This window comes from Vulpes vulpes, chromosome 2 (assembly GCF_048418805.1).
Source record: "Vulpes vulpes isolate BD-2025 chromosome 2, VulVul3, whole genome shotgun sequence".
NCBI classification, from domain to species: Eukaryota; Metazoa; Chordata; class Mammalia; order Carnivora; family Canidae; genus Vulpes; species Vulpes vulpes.
Window position 1 is genome coordinate 23076688 of NC_132781.1, and position 16958 is coordinate 23093645.

Consider the following 16958-nt stretch of genomic DNA (forward strand, 5'->3'; position numbering starts at 1 on the left):
GTTTTAGATGGTTAGACAGTTAGATGGTTATCTGGAGTCCAGAATGGTTGAAGGAGCTTGCGGGCATTTAGCCTGATACAGAGAAGGCTCTAGATACAGCTGTTTTCTCGTAGCTGCAGGGCTGTGACTGCTGCAGAGGGAATAGACTTTTTCTCCATAGAACTTATCACTTCCTGCACCAAATTATCTATTTCTGTGTTTATATTGCCTGTTCTCCTTCCTGGAATGGAAGCCCTGTGAGACCCAAGACTTTTATGACTCTGCCCCCAGGGCCTGGCACACAGTAGGAGCACCTCCTTTGAAGGAGCATAGGAAGCAGGGATTTCCTCATCCCCAGAAGCCTCGGAAGACGGGGTTGTTGAAGAGAAGACGTAGTGCTGGGGTTTATCCTTGGACTCAGTGCCTCCAAGGACTCTAACTCAACTGACTCTTGGGTTCCCACACACATAAGAGAATGGCAGGGATCCCTCGATGGCTCAGCGGTTTAGCGTTGCCTTCAGCCCAGGGCGTGATCCTGGAGTCCCAGGATCGAGTCCCACATTGGGCTCCCTGAAGGGAGCCTCCTTCTCCCTCTGCCTGTGTCTCTGCCTCTCTCTCTCTGTGTCTCTCATGAATAAATAAATAAGATCTTAAAAAAAAAGAGAGAGAGAGAGAGAACAGCAGTGCTTACACATGCCACATGTGTGTGCTTGTCTGTGACCCAAGTGGTCTCATGTCCAGGGCCTCAGGGAGGCCTGTGCTTCATTCCTTCCTGGAACCCCCTAGACCTTGCACTGAGCAGTGTTCAGTGGGGGACACTGATGATCACCTCACAGCTGGGCCTCAAGCCCCACCCCCTGCCCAATTGACATCCAGGCTGTGTGCCCACTCTGCCCAGGACAGTAGGTAGCCTCAGCCACTCAGGAGCCCAGTAAAGGGCCCTGGAGACACCTGCTTCTCCCGAGTCTCTGCTCACTGTCTCTGAGAGCTGGGGTCTATTTGAGCAGAGGAAAGGCGATCTAGACCAAGACTTGGTGGCATTGGACTAGGCAAGAGGGGAGTGATGGGAAGAGGATATTTCAGTGTATTTGGTTTGGTCTGTTTCAGAAGGTTTTTTGAGCCTCACCAGGAAAACGTTTCTGTTACTTATCTATCACAGCCTGATTCACGCCTCTGCTCTAGGGCCATACTGAGGGGTTGAGGGCCTGGCAGCTGGGGTTCCATTCCCTTTGCTGCCCCACACACCTACCCCAGAGTCCTCTCATCTTCCTTTTTGTTCTTCAGTACACCCTCCTGGCTGTGGGCTTCCCTTCTGGCTCGGGCCCTCTGCCCAGCCCCTATCCTAGACCTTCCCTGCCCAGTCCCTCTGACCATCTTCCTGTCTTGCCCCCTCTGGCCCAACCCTTTCTTCACGGTCTCTTCTTCCCAGATCCCTGCCCAGACTCCCTACCCAGCCCTCCCACCTGGCCCCTCTGCCCAGCCTTCCTGACTGGCATCCTCTGCTCAGGCCCTTCTGCCCAGCACCCTAGGCTGGCCACCTTGCCACGATGCTCTGTCTAACTCAGATCTTGTTTTGAGACCTTGAGGCATCCAGCCCACACTCCCAGGGTGAGCTGACAGCTCCGAGGCCCTGGCCAGAGCCTTCTCCTTAGATTTTAATCTCATGCCCACTCTACCACCATGTCCCAGTGGAAATAAGACTCTTGTCTGGACCAGGCTTTCCAGAGATTTTCCACCAAGACCAGTTCTGAGCCCCTGGAACACTGGGAACTTTTTTTAGGGGGTGGGTTGGGGCTTGGGGGGAACTACAGTGCTAGGTCAGAGACCCTGGGTTGTGGCTCAGTTTATTCCGAGAAGATGGAAAGGGGAAGGAAGCCTTGGAGAAAGTTCTTCCATCCTTCCATCCTGGATTGCCAATCATAGTCCAAGGTTTTCTTGGTTCTGTGTTTCAGATATAGGCCAGAGTTTGGGAGGAACCAAGCTTGAGAATGTTCACATTTGGAGGTTCCCCTTTAGTAGAATATTTTCTCCATGGTAAGAAAGACTCCTTCCTCCCACCTCCAGTCTTCCCTAGGGTCCCGCTTCCCTAAGTTCCTCTCCTCTCTGGCCAAGCAAAACTTACCCGCTCTTTCCCCCCATGGTGGGCCCAGGAATGCTGAGGGACCCTGGCCCCATGGGGTCCAAGACGATGGACAGCAAGAGGGACAAATGAGTGCAATACCTGCCTGGTTTCTACAACCTCCCAAAGGATGCAGTTCCTAAAAGGAGACTTCTAGAAGGTCTCCTCCCCAGATGGAGGGGCCTGGGCAAGATGGCACAGACAGACTCATAGCACAGACAGCCAAAGAGCAAGCAGTGCTCATGGAAGGACCATGCCAGTGGGCTCAGGGGAAGGGATGAGGTGGGGAGGCTGCACCTGGAGAATCCTGTGTGTGGTGTGTGAGGTGGATGGAGGGAGGGGAAGGCCAGGAAGAGAGAAGAAAGAAGAGAGAAGAGAGAAGATAAGAGATTTTGTAAGAAGAAGAGGTGTTTGGGGGACACCTGGGTGACTCAGCGGTTGAGCATCTGTCTTTGGCTTAGGTCGTGATCCTGGGGTTCAGGATCGAGTCCCACATTGGGCTCCCTGTGAAGAGCCTGCTTCTCCCTCTGCCTGTGTCTTTGCCTCTGCCTCTCTCTCGGTATAGCTCATGAATAAATAAATAAAATCTTTTAAAAAAAGAAGAAGAAGAAGGGGTGTTTGGGGAGGTGGGAGGTGGAGTGCAGGTGTCCAGTCTCCAGCACTGTGGAAACAGCCCAGCAGCCCTGGTCTTGGCCCTGGTATGACCCTGAGCTGGATGCTTAGCCCCTCAATTAGTGAACCCAGCATTGGGAGTCCCTGCAAGCCCCTGGTAGCTTCGAATTTCCCAAATGGAGTGGGAAATACTGATCTTACGGGGTTGATATTCAAAAGCAAAATGCGAGGCATGTGATGAGTTATCTGATCCTATCCTTTCCCCATTTGCCCCCTCTGGGCTCAGTAAGGGTGCTGAAGACCCGCCCTGGCTGCTCAGCCCTAGGACGTCCACCTCCTACGACAGTTCTTGTTGATCCTTTTCCTTTCCCTTGGGCAGGTTCATTGGTTGGTTGGTTGGTTGGCTTTTTTCTTTTTTTTTGTGTTGAAGTGAGATTTACATAACATAAAGTTAACCATTTTATTTTTTAAAGATTTATTTGAGAGAGAGAGAGACAGAGAGAGAGAGAGAGAGAGAGAGAGAGAGAACGCACAACGGGGGTAGGGCCAGAGGGAGACGGAAAGAGAGAACCCCAACCAGACTCCCTGCTGAGTATGGAGCCCGAAGCAGGCTCAATCCCACAACCCATGGAGTCATGACCTGAGCCAAAATCATAAGTTGGATACTTAACTGGCGGCGCCACCTTAGTGCCCACATAAAGTTGACCATTTTAAAGTGAAGTACATTTAATACATTCACAATGTTGTGCAACCATCACCTCTATCTAGTTCTAGAACATTTTAAAAAAGATTTTATTTTTATTTATTTGAGTGAGCAAGAGAGAGCACAAATGAAGGGAGGGGCAGAGGGAGAAGCAGATGTGGGGCTCCATCCCAGGACCCTGGGATCATGACCTGAGCTGAAGGCAGATGCTTAACTGGCTGAGCCATGGAGGTGCCCCTAGTTCCAGAACATTTTCATCACCCCAGAAGGAAATGCTGTACCTTTAAACAGTTGTTCCCTACCTACCCCTCTTCATCTCCTAGCACCCACCAATCTGTGTTCTATTTCGTTACCTATTCTGGATGTCTCACATATAAATGAAATCACATGATATATGATCTTTTGTGGCTGGTTTCTTCCACCTAACATGATGTTTTCAAGTCTCATCAGCTATTTATGGCTGAATACTATTCCATCGTACAGATATACCATAATTTGCTGATTCATTCATTTGTTGATAGGGTATTTCTGCCTTTTGGCTACTGTGAATAGTGCTGTGGTGAATGTATGTACATGTATTTGTTTGAGGACCTGTTTTCAACTATTTGGGCCATATACCTAGGAGTGGAATTGCTGTGTCATATGGCTACTCTATGTTTAACATTTTGAGGAACTTCCAAACTGTTTTCCATGATAGCCAAACCACCTTACACTCTTATCAGCAACATATCGAAGATTTAGAATTCTCCACATCCTTGCCAACACTTGTTATTGTCTTTCTTTTTATAAATCATAACATCCCAGTAGATCTAATATGGTATTCATTGTAGTTTTGCTTTGCATTTCCTGAATGACTAATGATGTTAAGCATCTTTTCATTTGCTTGTTGGCCATTTGTATATCTTCAGAGAAATAAATGTCTACTTAAGTCCTTTGCTGCTTTGCCCATTTTTTAATTCGGTCATTTGTCTTTTTTGTGTTGGGCAAATTTCTTAACCTCTCTTCATTGTCAAATGGGGATGCTATTGTCTAAATGTAATTGGAAAGATGTCCTATAGGAGTCTATAACAAAGGCCTGGCACAGGGTCAGGAATGATAAACATTAGCTGACTCTGAATTAGGCTCTGGTCTAATTAGGTGGCCAGTCATCTTTGTTTTCCCAGAATGGTCCTGGGTTTCACAGTGAACATCCAGCATCCTGGGAAATTGCAGTAGCAGGCAAACTAGGACAGCTGGTCACCCTACTGTGGTCCCAGGTACAGTAGATACTAGGTGTCCTTGCCACATCTTTGCTCCAAACCTCACATTCCTCATCTGAGGTAAGATGGAACTGAGAATGGCTCGTGGAGTTGTTCTAAAAATCAGGTGAGGGACGCCTGGGTGGGTCAGGGCTTGTGTGTCTGCCTTCAACTCAGGGCATGATCTCGGGTCTGGGGATCAAGTCCTGCATGGGGCTCCCTGTGGGGAGCCTGCTTCTCCCTCTGCCTATATCTCTGCCTCTCTTTCTGTGTCTCTCATGAATAAATAAGTAAAATCTTAAAAAGAAATCAGATGAATTAATTGGTTGAAAGTTAACCAGAAAGGCAGGCAGGGGAAGGTAGTACTTTTCCCCTAGGTCTTACCTGGAAGTGTAAAAAGAGTATGCTAGCAGCCACAGATGTCTTCCTGGCCTTGGCACTTCAGGTGCTGTGCTTCATAGCCTTACTACTCGAAGTTTGGTGGGGAAACAGCAGGCTCGGCAACACCTGGGAATCTATTAGAAATGCAGAACCTCGGGGTGCCTGAGTGGTTAAGCATCTGCCTTCAGTTCAGGTCATGATCCGGGAATCCTGGGATTGAGCCCCGTGTTGATCTCCCTGCTGAGCAGGGAGCCTGCTTCTCCCTCTCCTCTTGTGCTCTCTCTCTTTAATAAATAAATACAATCTTAAAATAAATAAATAAATAAATAAATAGAAATGCAGATGCTCAGAGGCACCTCACTAGCTCAGTCCACAGAACGTGCAACTCTTGATCTCAAGGTTGTGAGTTCCAGCCCTACATTAGAGATAACTTAAAAAAATAAAAAAAAATTAAAAATAAAGAAATGCAGAAACCCAGGCTTTGCTGAATCAGAATCTGATTCTCAGGTGATTTGGATGCTCAGTAAGGTTTGAGAAGCTTTATAACTAAAGTTTTAAAGCAGTGGAAACCATCCTGGAGGTGGAAAGTACATCAATAAATTCATTACAGGAATATTTATGAGAGCATAAAAATTAGAAGCTATCTGAATGCCCCAAAATAGGGAATTACTTAAGAAAATTGTGGGATTCCTTCTGAGTGGATGGCCAGGAAGCCATTAGAAGTGATGGGTTTTTTAAAAAATTTTATTTATTTATGTATTCATGAGAGACACAGAGAGGCAGAGGCAGAGGGAGAAGCAGGCTCCATGCAGGGAGCCCAACGTGGGACTCGACCCCAGGACTCCAGGATCATGCCCTGAGCCAAAGGCAGAGGCTCAACCACTGAGCCACCCAGGCATCCCAGAAGTGATGGTTAAAAGACCATGTTTAGATATCATGAAACCTGACAGAAGTAGTCCACACAACTGGATGATCAGCAGTATTATAACCATGTGAAGTTCTACACATATGGAAAAGGCTAGAAGGAAATATGCCATCATGGGACTGGATGAGGGATGGGGGAGGTCTGTTTTTGTTTTTGGTTTGCCTGGTCCTGAGTCTGTGTGGTGATATGATATATTTATGCTGTTAAAAATCCCTGTTGACTGATATTCCTCCTCATGTTGAATCAGTGTCAGGATAAGATGATTCTTCCGTTTCCTGTTGAGGACATTGAGAAATGCTTTGTCTAGAAAGCTGCTCTTCACTCTCTTCCTGAGCCTTCCAACCCCCCACTTCCAGGGCTTTCGTAGGTCAGTCCCATCCATCCTGACACCTCTTTATGCTAGGCCCTCAGCACTGATGCCAATACCCCTTTCTCTGGCCTGGGTCCTTCCCTTTCCAGGATGGACCTGCTTTCTGTACTTCGTGATGACAGGTATTCTGTGTGGGTTTATTTTAACCTGAGGCTTGAATACTTCCAGAGGGCAGATGGAGGTTATTATGTGGATATATGAGGTAAGGGAAAATAATAATAAAAGGCAGTGTTACAGGAGCCCTTCCTGAGTGCAGACCTCATCCTATGGCCTTACATTTAATTCACCCACCTACCTGAGGGGGTAAATATTTCTAATACTGTCTTGGAACAGAGAGGTGAAGTACTTGCCTCAAGTTGCACAGCTAGTGAATGGCAGAGGAAGGACAAGAGCCCAGGTCTTTTCTGCGTTTGGAGTCCAAGGGTTGGAGCACTGTCTCATCGTGGATGAGAATGCCTGGCACATTGGTCCAGACAGGGGGTGTTTCTAGACCAGTGCTTTCCAAAGCTTATTGTGCAAAAGAATCCCTTGGGAAGCCGGTTCAAATTTGGATTTTGATCCAGCAGGTTTGGGATTGGGCTCGGGATTCTGCATGTCCAGTGAGCTCCCAGGTAATGCAGATGCTGCTGGTCCCTGGGACACATTTTGGGGAACAGGGATCTGAGAACATTCCTATGGGTCTTGTAAGTCTTCGTGGCTTGGTGGAGTCAGGGAATGGGATGCCCCTTCCCCCAGCAATCCCATCAGCACCTCCTGGGTTGGGCCCAGCTGCCTGGAACACTGTCCCGAAAAGCCTGGCTGGCCAGATCTCTCCAGCAGGCCCTGCAGAGTGCCCTTGGTTGCCTGCCCCAGCATTTTCACCTGCCAGTTGGCTGGCAGTTGATGGGTCGATGGTGACAGCTTAGCCTGAGTTCCTGTCCAGAAACGTCTTGAACTCAGCCAAGGTAAATGCTGCCCCGCTGTCAGAAATGAAGTGCCTGGCGGGCTCCAGGCATGAATAATTGAGGCAGAAGAGTCATTGTAACAGCAGACGTTTAGGACGGAGCTGGGGTTGGTTTGGAGGAGACAGCCTCCACAATCAAAACCTTTTTTGGAAAGGTCCAACAAAATCATTGTAATAGCTCCTACTTAGCGAACACCTACTGTGGACCAGGCACTGGGCTAAGAGCTTTACATTGCTCTGTTTTGTCTAATCCTTTCAAGAACTCTGTGTAGGAGGTTACTGAGGAGGGACTGAAGCTGAGAGGAGAGTAATGTTTGGCACTAGCTACTATGTAGCGGAGCCAGTGTTTGAACTTGGGTCTGACTCCACAGCCCTTGCCCTTGATCCTAGAGCAGTGGTTTTCAAAGTGCACCCCATGGAACCCTAAGGGTTCACAGAGGCGCTTCTTACACAAGCTGCTGTGGGTTGGAGGGTGGTGGAGAAGGAAGTAACAGCAGGCTGGGCTCCAGGCCCTTCTTTCCTTCCCCCAGAATGACCATACTTGGATGTGATTTATGTCCTGAGCTTCCACAGAAGATTAATTGCAAGAAAGGATTCCATGAGCAAAAATGTTTGAAATCCACACCGTGCTGCCTCCCAGAATGAATATGGATTATTGACCAGGGCTTCTTGCACGCATTTCAAGGAAACACAGTTCCCTTTGGTGGACTTGCCAAATAGTCTGGCTCAGGTTACGCCCCTGACCCTCTGTAATGTTAGGCTATCCCTGTCGTAGCTTCTGGCCTCCAGGTCCGCAGGGTCTGGAGGGCCACCCTCAGGGGTAACCAAACTGCCCCAAAGACAGCAGGTGTGATGCAGTGATGGTGAGTTCCTGGGATGAATTCACAGCCCAGGCACAGCCCCTAAATCCCTTTAGGAGTCACATGTGTATGGATTACAGTGAAGAAGCCCTCAGATTGACAGGCCTAAGGAGGTCTCCTCTTGGGACTTTGCTTGTATTAGTTAGGATACAGATTCAGTTCTTGTAACAAATGTTAAATTTATGAGGGACAGGGGTGTGAGAGTTTATTCTCCTACATGTAATAGTGTGAGTATAAGTAAGCAGGGATCGATGTAGTGTCTCCATGGTGCTGGGAACTCAGCTTCCCTCTATCTTGCTACCTGCTGCTCTGCAACATGTGCCTTCTCAGTTGTGGTCCACGATGGCAGCCCATTCCTACTGAGGACAACTGTTTTGCTGGTCTTCCATTGGCTGGCCGTAGTCTCGTAGCCCCACTTAGCTGTTGGAGGGCTGGGACATGTAGTCTTAGCTGGGTGGCCATGTGCCTAATGGAAACTAAAGGAAGAAAGAGAGAGTGGTTAGGGGGAAGCATTTATCCATCTCTGTCATGGGTGGACTTCGTATATCAAAATTGATGTTGGCAGCAGCGGGAGCAGGACCTGCAGTAACAAATGGGAAGTGCCCCCACAGTCAGTCAAGAAGCTGGCGGTGGGGGCATCTGGGTGGCTCAGTGGGTTAAGTTTCTGCCTTTGGCTCAGGTCATGATCCTGAGGTCCTGGGATCGAGCCCCACATCCAACTCCCCGTGTAGTAGGGAGCCTGCTTCTCCTTCTCTCCCTCCTGTTTGTGCTCATTCACTCTCTCTCTACTAAATAAATAAAATCTTAAAAAAAAAAAAAAGAAGAAGAAGAAGAAGCTGGCAATGATTGACTTTATAGAAGAAAACCACGGCAGCCTGGGTGTGGGGAAATTCTCCCAGAAATTGGGTTTCCCACTTCTCTCTTCCCATTCAGATTCTCACCGTCTATGCTGGTAAAGAACTGCCTAGGGTCTCCCAGGGAAAATTCTCCCAGAAATTGGGTTTCCCACTTCTCTCTTCCCATTCAGATTCTCACCGTCTATGCTGGTAAAGAACTGCCTAGGGTCTCCCTGGAAGGTGCTCAGATCACCCCATGAACAAGACTCCTCTAGTTAGTGTCCTTTTGGTTCTGAGGAGCTGTTTGAATTGTGTCAGGAGAAAGGTTTATAATGAGGAGTTAGAGACCTACCATGGGATGGAGATGACAGATGGCCTGACCTCAGGGACCTGGCAGTCAGAAACCAGGGCTGCTTTCCTTCTCTCCATGCCCACTTCCATTCTTGTCTCCTTTTCACCCATCCAGTGTATACTTATTGAAGCCAGATGCATGTAAGGTCTTCCTTCTCCTCTCTGTGGACAAGCAGTCACATTTAGGACAATGCCCTGGTGACCCAGAGTCACCCATGTCCTACACTTGCTGCCAGGGGGAGCCAGGGTTTCTCTTCCTTGCTTGGAAAGCGTCTCCCTAGCTAGCTTCAATTCCTCAGGGAAGAGCTTGAGGAGTCAGGGGACTTCCTCCTGTGTGCAGGACGTGCCAGCTTTGGAATGCTTTCCGTAGACTTGGATTCCCAGAGGAGGCAGCTGGTCCTTCCTAAGTGGCTTGTGTATCACCTTCTGGCAGCACTGAGGGAAGATGTCCTGGTCACCACCCCACATGTTCTCAGCACAGCCTCGGGCCCCCTCAGCTGCGGGATCCTTGTGACTGAACTAATTCAGCAGGCAGATCCTAACACTTACCATATGCCAGGTGCCAAGCCTTACACTAGGTAGGTTCTGCAGGTGAGAAGATAAACATGAAACAGTCCCCTTAGCCCTGTGCCCCAAAAAAGACCCACGCTGGTTCTTCTGATGCAAGAGATTTTAACCAATGACTAAAGGGTGGCCCACGTCACCTTCCAGTGGGGGCAGCTACTTAAAAACCCAAGAAACAACAGAGGGAGGAGAGGCCATTGCCTTTGAGTGAGACTGGCCTGGTTTCAGCTGGGGCCAGTGAGATGGGTCCCCAGTCACCCCACCCTTTGCCATCTTAGCTGAGGCAGCAGACACATGTTAGCATCTGTTTGGGCTTCCCAACTGCAGAGCGTGGCTTCTGCCTGGGGCCCTCATTTCTCATGCCTAGAGGTTTGGTGAAAGCTCTCACCAGGTGAGTCCCAGGAACCAGGTGATAGAAACCAGACCCTTCTCCAAGCTTCCAAGCAGCTGTTTTAAACACAGGTCTGCTCAGGTTCCTAGGAGGGAGCTGCATTTGGTTGACTCCCAACATACCTGCCAGTGTCTGTTCTTGGCTGCTGTCCTGCTTTGTTTGGTAACACGATCCCATTCTGGTCACTAGGATGTGTGGTGGTAGCAATAAAACAGAGAGAGGATAAGCAGGCATTTGATGGACTAGGCTTTGTGACCATTCATTCATCAACAGATCCTCCAATTGAGCATATATTCTGTGCTTAACCATCATAGGTAAAGGCAAATCTCACCTGTGGAGAATGTATGGTCTCACAGGAAAGGCAGGGGTGGAGGTAATAAGTCTAAACAACTAAATCATCACAAGTATGCAACATATTGAGAGGGAGAAACCCAGGGTGTGATGAGGGGAGGTTCTCCTGAGCTAGTGAGTGCTAACTGAAAGGATGAGAAGGAGTCAGCTCCTGAATGGAGTGGGAAAGAGGTTTTGAGGTGCAGAAGGTACAAGGTCCTGAGGCAGACCAGTCTTGGTAATTTCAGAAGCTGAAGAAGCCCAGCAGGGCTGGAGCACAGAGAGCAGGGGCACAAGAGGTGGTAGGTGGAAGCCAGACTACCACGTGTCAGGAGGATTTGTGTTTTTGTGTAATAGACAGCGGAATCCAAGGACTTACTGAGCATCTCTCCAACATATCATCAGGAACCCAGGTTCTGTCTTGTTCTTGCGGCTCTTGTTCTTATCCTCACAAGATGGCTGTTGAAGTTCCAGCCATTGTATCTGCATTCCAGGCAGGAATAAGGAGAAGAGCAAAGGTAAGAGGGACAAAGAGTCAAACGTGACCTGCAGGAGAGTCTTCATTTTATCTTATTAGCCAGCCTATATCACATGGTAACCCTTAAGACATCCAGGGAATGAGGATTTTTAGCTGGTTACTTTGCTGCTTGCTATAGGTCCAATGTTCTGTTAACAAAGAAGTCGGGGTGGTGGTGGTGGTGGATATTGGATAGGTATGTCAAGAGTCTGCCGCACAGAGCTTTGTAGGTCATGGTAAGGAGTGTGGTCTTCGTTCTGAGGCAGCTGGGGAGCCATAGAATGTTCTATGCAGGGTGATGATATGGAAGGGGGAGACAATTCAGAGGTGCCCTCCTTGAGCCACAGCAACACCTAGATTTGGGCCCATATGTTAGTTTCCTAGAGATCCTATAACACATCACCACAAACTTGGTGTTTTAAAACAATAGAAATTTATTCTCACAGTTTTGGGTGCTAGGAGTCTGCAATCAAAGTGTCAGCAAAGCCATACTCCCTCTGGAGGCTCAAGGGGAGAATCCTGCCTTGCCTATTCTGGTGGCTCCTGGCTTTCCTTGGTGTTCCTTGGCTCGTAAGCTACATCACTCCAATCTCTGCCTCTGTCATCACATGGCCTTCTTCCCCGTGACCCCTTTGTGTCTGTATCCAAATCTCTCTTTCTCTTATAAGGTGGCATAGTTGGTTGAGCATCCAACTCTTGGTTTCAGCTCAGGTCCTGATCTTAGGGTCACGAGATTGAGCCACACGTGAGGCTCTGCAGTCAGCAGGGAGTCTGCTCAGGACTCTTTCTCCCTTTCCCTCTGCCCCTCTCCGCCTCTCTCTCTCAAATAAATAAAATCTTAAACAAACAAACAAACAAAAACAATGTGAGCACCCACCATTGGATTTAAGGCCCACCCTAATCCAATTTGATCTCACCTTGACTATACTTGCAAAGATTCTACTTCCAAATAAGGTCTTATTCATAGGCATTAGGACTTGAGCATATCTTTTTTTTTTTTTTTTTGGATTTTATTTATTTGAGAGAGAGAGCGAGAGAATGCGTACAAGCGGGGAGAAGGGGCAGAGAGAGGGGGAGAAGCAGGCTCCTTGTTGAGCAGGTGTGGGGCTGGATCCCAGGACCTTGGGATCATGACCTGAGCAGAAGGCAGACCCTTAACTGACTGAACCACCCAGGTGCCCTTTGAACATACTTTTTTGTGGACACAAACCTGCAGGGCATGCATAAGGACTAAAGAACCGGCTAGACCCTGCTCTGCTCTGTGGGGCCATTCATTTCCCCCTCACCCATAGAGACAGCCCAGGAATTTGGGACAGCCATACTCACAATCTCAGGATTGTGAGTTCAAGTCCTGCATTAGGCCCCACCTGGACCTGGAGCCTACATTTAAAAAGAGAGAGAGAGAGAGAGAGGTTGAGAACTCCCATCCCCCACAGATGGTGGGGGCTATTTGCAAAGGATAGACGTCCTCACAGGGCAAGTAGTGGGAGAAGATAAATAAGAAGGTGATGTTTAGGGCAGCCCCAGTGGCTCAGTGGTTTGGCGCTGCCTTCAGTCCAGGGCGTGATCCTGGAGACCTGGGATCGAGTCCCACGTCAAGCTCCCTACATGGAGCCTGCTTGTCCCTCTGCCTGTGTCTCTGCCTCTGTGTGTGTGTGTGTGTCTCATGAATAAATAAATAAAATCTTAAAAAAAAAAAAAAAAAAGAAGGTGATGTTTAAGTGGAGCATTGACAAAGTGGGGATCTGCCTGGGGAGGAAGGCAAGGAGGTCATTCCAGGCAGGAGGATCAGCATGTGTGACCACTGGTGGCCTGAGGGGAGTCTGGGCTGATGAGTGGGTGCACAAGGATGTACAGGGTAATGAGAGAAGGCGAGAGCAGTGAAGCTGGAGAAATTGGAGCTGACTCCTGATGAGACCACGGTTTGGGTTTGGTCTGGAAGACAGTGGGAGCCCCAGATGGTTTGTGAGCACAGTGATGTGGCCTTGCACGTGCTTTAGATTTGTTTGACAGCTGCACCGAGGGTAGGTGGAGGGGTGGGCCGTCTGGAGGCTGGAGGGGAGGAACCAGGCAGTGGCAGTGGGGAGATCCCCCTCCCCCACCACACCATCCTTCTTCTGCTCATCTTCTCCCGACCCTGCCCTGACCCCAGGTCCCCAGAGCATGTCACTTGTCAGAAGAGCAGAGTCTGCCTCTTGGCGGGTGCAGGGAACAGGCATCCCTCGTCCCTGCTCATGCTGGGCCCAGGGCAAGGGCCGGCTGGGCAGCTGGCAGGTTGGCAGGAAGAACATGGTCTGCTCTGCTGTGTCTGCAGCCACTGTCACTGGACAGCCTGATTAATGACCCACTGCGTCCGGGCCTCCTCACGGGTCAGCAGCCCCATCTCTGCAGCCGCGGCCAAGTGAACCGGCCTTCTCTGCCTCCTGCCCCCTTACGGCTGGTGCTCCCAGATGGGCAAAATGCTATGACATCGCCTCCTCCCTGGCTCTGCCACCCTTTCTGCTAACTAGTTCCTGTCCTCTTTTAAGTCCTGGCCCTAAATGCCTCCTGTGCAGGAGAGACTTTACAGAATTAACTCCCAGCCTGCTGTGTTCAGCTTGTTCTTTATTTTATCCATGTCGAGCTCATGGTAGAGGTTAAAAATGTCTTGAAGGAACCACGGCTGCTTCTCTTCCTTTTCTCAGCCCTCTGGTGACTGTCGCGTGGGCCCCGAATTCTCCCTCTGCTTAAGGGCCTGTGTCTGTGTGTTCTACTTGCATAAGGCCTGCTTCCTCCATCAGACTAACAAGATGACCCCAAGATCAAGGATCTGCCTCCATCTTTATTTTTCATTTATCTATTTAGTTATTTTTGAGGGAGAGTGGGTAGGGACAAAGAGAGGGAGGTTGGGAGAGAAAGAGAAAGAGAGAGAGAGGGAATCTTAAGCAGGCTCCCTGCTCAGCACAGAGCCCGACTTGGGGCTCAATCTTGCAACCCTGAGATCCTGACCTGAGCTGAAACCAAGTATTGGATACTTAACCGACTGACTGTCCCAGACACCCCTCTGCCTCCATCTTTATACTGGTGGCTTCTAAGATCCAGTTTTTTTTTTTTTCCCTTAAGAAGGGTAACCTCAGGGCAGTGACTGTGTCTCCCCTTCAGTCTGGGAGCTCCCTGAAGACGAGAGCTCTGTTTGGGGTTGCCCTGTCTGTTTCTTGCTGATGCTCCAAGCTCAGCTCTGCCTTGGGCATGCTCTGTGCATACTCAGGGGCTGCAGGAAAAGCCCCCTGGCATATCTGGGAATGGAAGGGCTGAGCATGGGTATAGCAGGTGTGAATTTGGCTGGAGCCAGAGCTGTTGGGGCCTGACTACGGGCCTGGTACTGAGCTATGGTCTGGGGCCAAGGGGAGCCCAGGACATCCAGGCCTAAAGGAGTCCTGGAAGCCCCAGATCCAGGGAGGGCTGGGACTTCAAATCAGAAGTCCATGCAAGGGAGGGGCAGAGGATGACTCCTGGCCAGCCTGAGTCTTCATAGCTGCTGTGGTCTCTGTCTTGGGTGGTGGCAGGAGGACAACCATAACTACTATGTGTCCCGTCTGTATGGCCCCAGCGAGCCCCGAAGCCGGGAGCTGTGGGTGGACGTGGCCAAGGCCAACCAGAGCCAAGTGAAGGTCCACAGAATCCTCTCCAACACCCATCGGCAGGCTTCGGTGAGTATGCCAGTCCCTGGCAGCACTGCCTTGGGCCGGGAGGCTGGGGGCCAAGGCCCTGTGCCCAATAGTGGGCATGACTGTGGCCTAAGGTCCATGATCTGGGAAGTGCCTTTCAGGGGCCCCTGGGGGGCCTGGCCAGAGTTAAGGTGCCAACCTGTGGTCCTGGGGGCCTGTCTGGGACCTGCCTGTCCCTGGTCCTGTGCAAACAAGCATGCAGCAGTGTGGGTGTCCAACCTCCTGGCCTACAGCTTGCCCATGCTGATTCTCTCTTATGCCTGCAGAGAGTGGTCTTGTCTTTTGATTTTCCTTTCTATGGGCATCCTCTGCGGCAGATCACCATAGCAACTGGAGGTAAGGCTGTGTCTGTCGGTGGGACTGGGGGAGGTTTGGAGATCTCAGCCAGAACCCCAGGGGCCTACCTGGGAAGGTTCATTGGAGGCAGGGGTACACAGACAGACAGTAGAGGGTCCCACATCCCACACTGGGCTCTGTTGGGGCCCCTATCTCAGGAGGGAGATCAGTGTGTGTGTTGGGCCACCTCCCTGATGTTGGCTGACTTGCTTGTGTGTGTGTGTGTGTGTGTGTGTCCCAGGGCTAACTCAGGCCGGCGTGGGCAATCCCTGTGGTCCCTATGCTTCTGAGCCTATGAATGAGAGAGAGGAGGAGACTTCCCTGAGAGCCTGATTCTTGGGACCAGGCTCTTTGCTGCTATGAGGAGCCCATCTTTGATTCCCGTGTACTTTCCCAGGGACTGGGAGAGGTGGGAGTCTGTAGCCCCCTAGAGGGGCAGGGAGAGCCTTCTCTGCTTGGGAGCCCCTTTGCTGCATACACACCAGACCCAGAGCCTAGCAGGTGGAAATGGGGAACAGAGGAGACTCGCTTCCAGTTCCCTCTGTGCTCTCCCTCCTTGCACAAGAATGCAAGTTCTCTCTAGGCCTTCTCTGGTGACCTCTCCGCATTTATCCCCACCCCAGGCTTCATCTTCATGGGCGACACGATCCATCGGATGCTCACAGCTACTCAGTATGTGGCGCCTCTGATGGCCAATTTCAACCCTGGCTACTCCGATAATTCAACAGTCGCTTACTTTGACAATGGTGAGACCAGATCTCAGAGTTTAAGTCACCTGGCTCCAGGGCTTGCTTGTCCCCCTGCCTTTAGAGGAGCCCAAAGTCTAGAGAGGACAAGGTATTTGCCCACAGTCACACAGCCAGGCAGCCACCCCACCTCCCTGCATTCGGTTCTTCTGTACCTTGGGAACAAGAGGCCTGCGACCTAGCAGGGTCTGATGAGATAACAAAAGAAAAGTGCTTGGCTCTTAGCAGAGGTGACAAACATGATAGGCTTGTTTGTCTCACTCTCACCAGATTGTCCCTTGAGCACCCAACCCTCACCCATACCATCCCGATTCTGCAGGCCCTCCTCCCTGCACTGCCTCCCTGTCCAGCCAGGTCTCTGCCTTCTCCCCAGGGACAGTCTTTATTGTTCAGTGGGACCACGTGTACCTCCAAGGCCGGGAAGACAAGGGCGGCTTCACTTTCCAAGCAGCTCTGCACCATGACGGCCGCATTGTATTTGGCTACAAAGAGGTGAGTGAGCGTAGCCGCAGAGATGGCTGGGTCTTGGGGTCTTCATTCAGCAACTATCTGTGGAGAACCTGCAATGTGCCAGCCACTGGCCTCAGTGTGGGGAATACAGCAGTTAATGAGAGGGCCATAGGCCTGACCCTTGTGGAGATGTAGGCCTGGTTGGGGAGATAGACAGTAATTGCACAAACAAATGTAGAATCACCTCTAAGACAACTGTTCCTAAGTAGAGCCAGGAGAGCCTTTCATGAAGCTTTTTTTTTTTTTTTTTCATGAGGCCTTTTATCTCAGCAGAGATCAAGGAGGCTTCCCTAAGGAAAAGAGTTGAGACCTGCAGGATTCATGGGAGTTAAGGAAGCAAAGAGGAGAGAGGGGGGAAATCACGTTCAAAGGTCCTGTAGCAGGACAGAGCATGGCTGGTACAAAGCATTGAAAAAAGATAGCAAGGCTGGAGGGGAGAGAGTAGGGGGCAAGATAGGGCCCTTTGCCTATGGGAAAGGTCACTCTGGCTTCAGAGTGGAGAACAGATTGTTGGGGACCTGGAGGGAAGGCTGGGAGATA

General features: G+C 50.1%; 1 protein-coding gene across 1 annotated transcript in view; it reads left to right on the plus strand.

Annotated features, from left to right (window-relative positions):
• The window catches only part of PLXDC1 (plexin domain containing 1), a 60865-nt gene that overhangs the window by 13274 nt on the left and 30633 nt on the right, over window positions 1-16958 (plus strand). The window contains exons 3-6 of the mRNA XM_025995787.2: window positions 14665-14808; window positions 15093-15162; window positions 15786-15908; window positions 16282-16400. Of these exons, the coding sequence (XP_025851572.2) occupies window positions 14665-14808; window positions 15093-15162; window positions 15786-15908; window positions 16282-16400 (456 nt within the window). The remainder of the gene's footprint in view (window positions 1-14664; window positions 14809-15092; window positions 15163-15785; window positions 15909-16281; window positions 16401-16958) is intronic.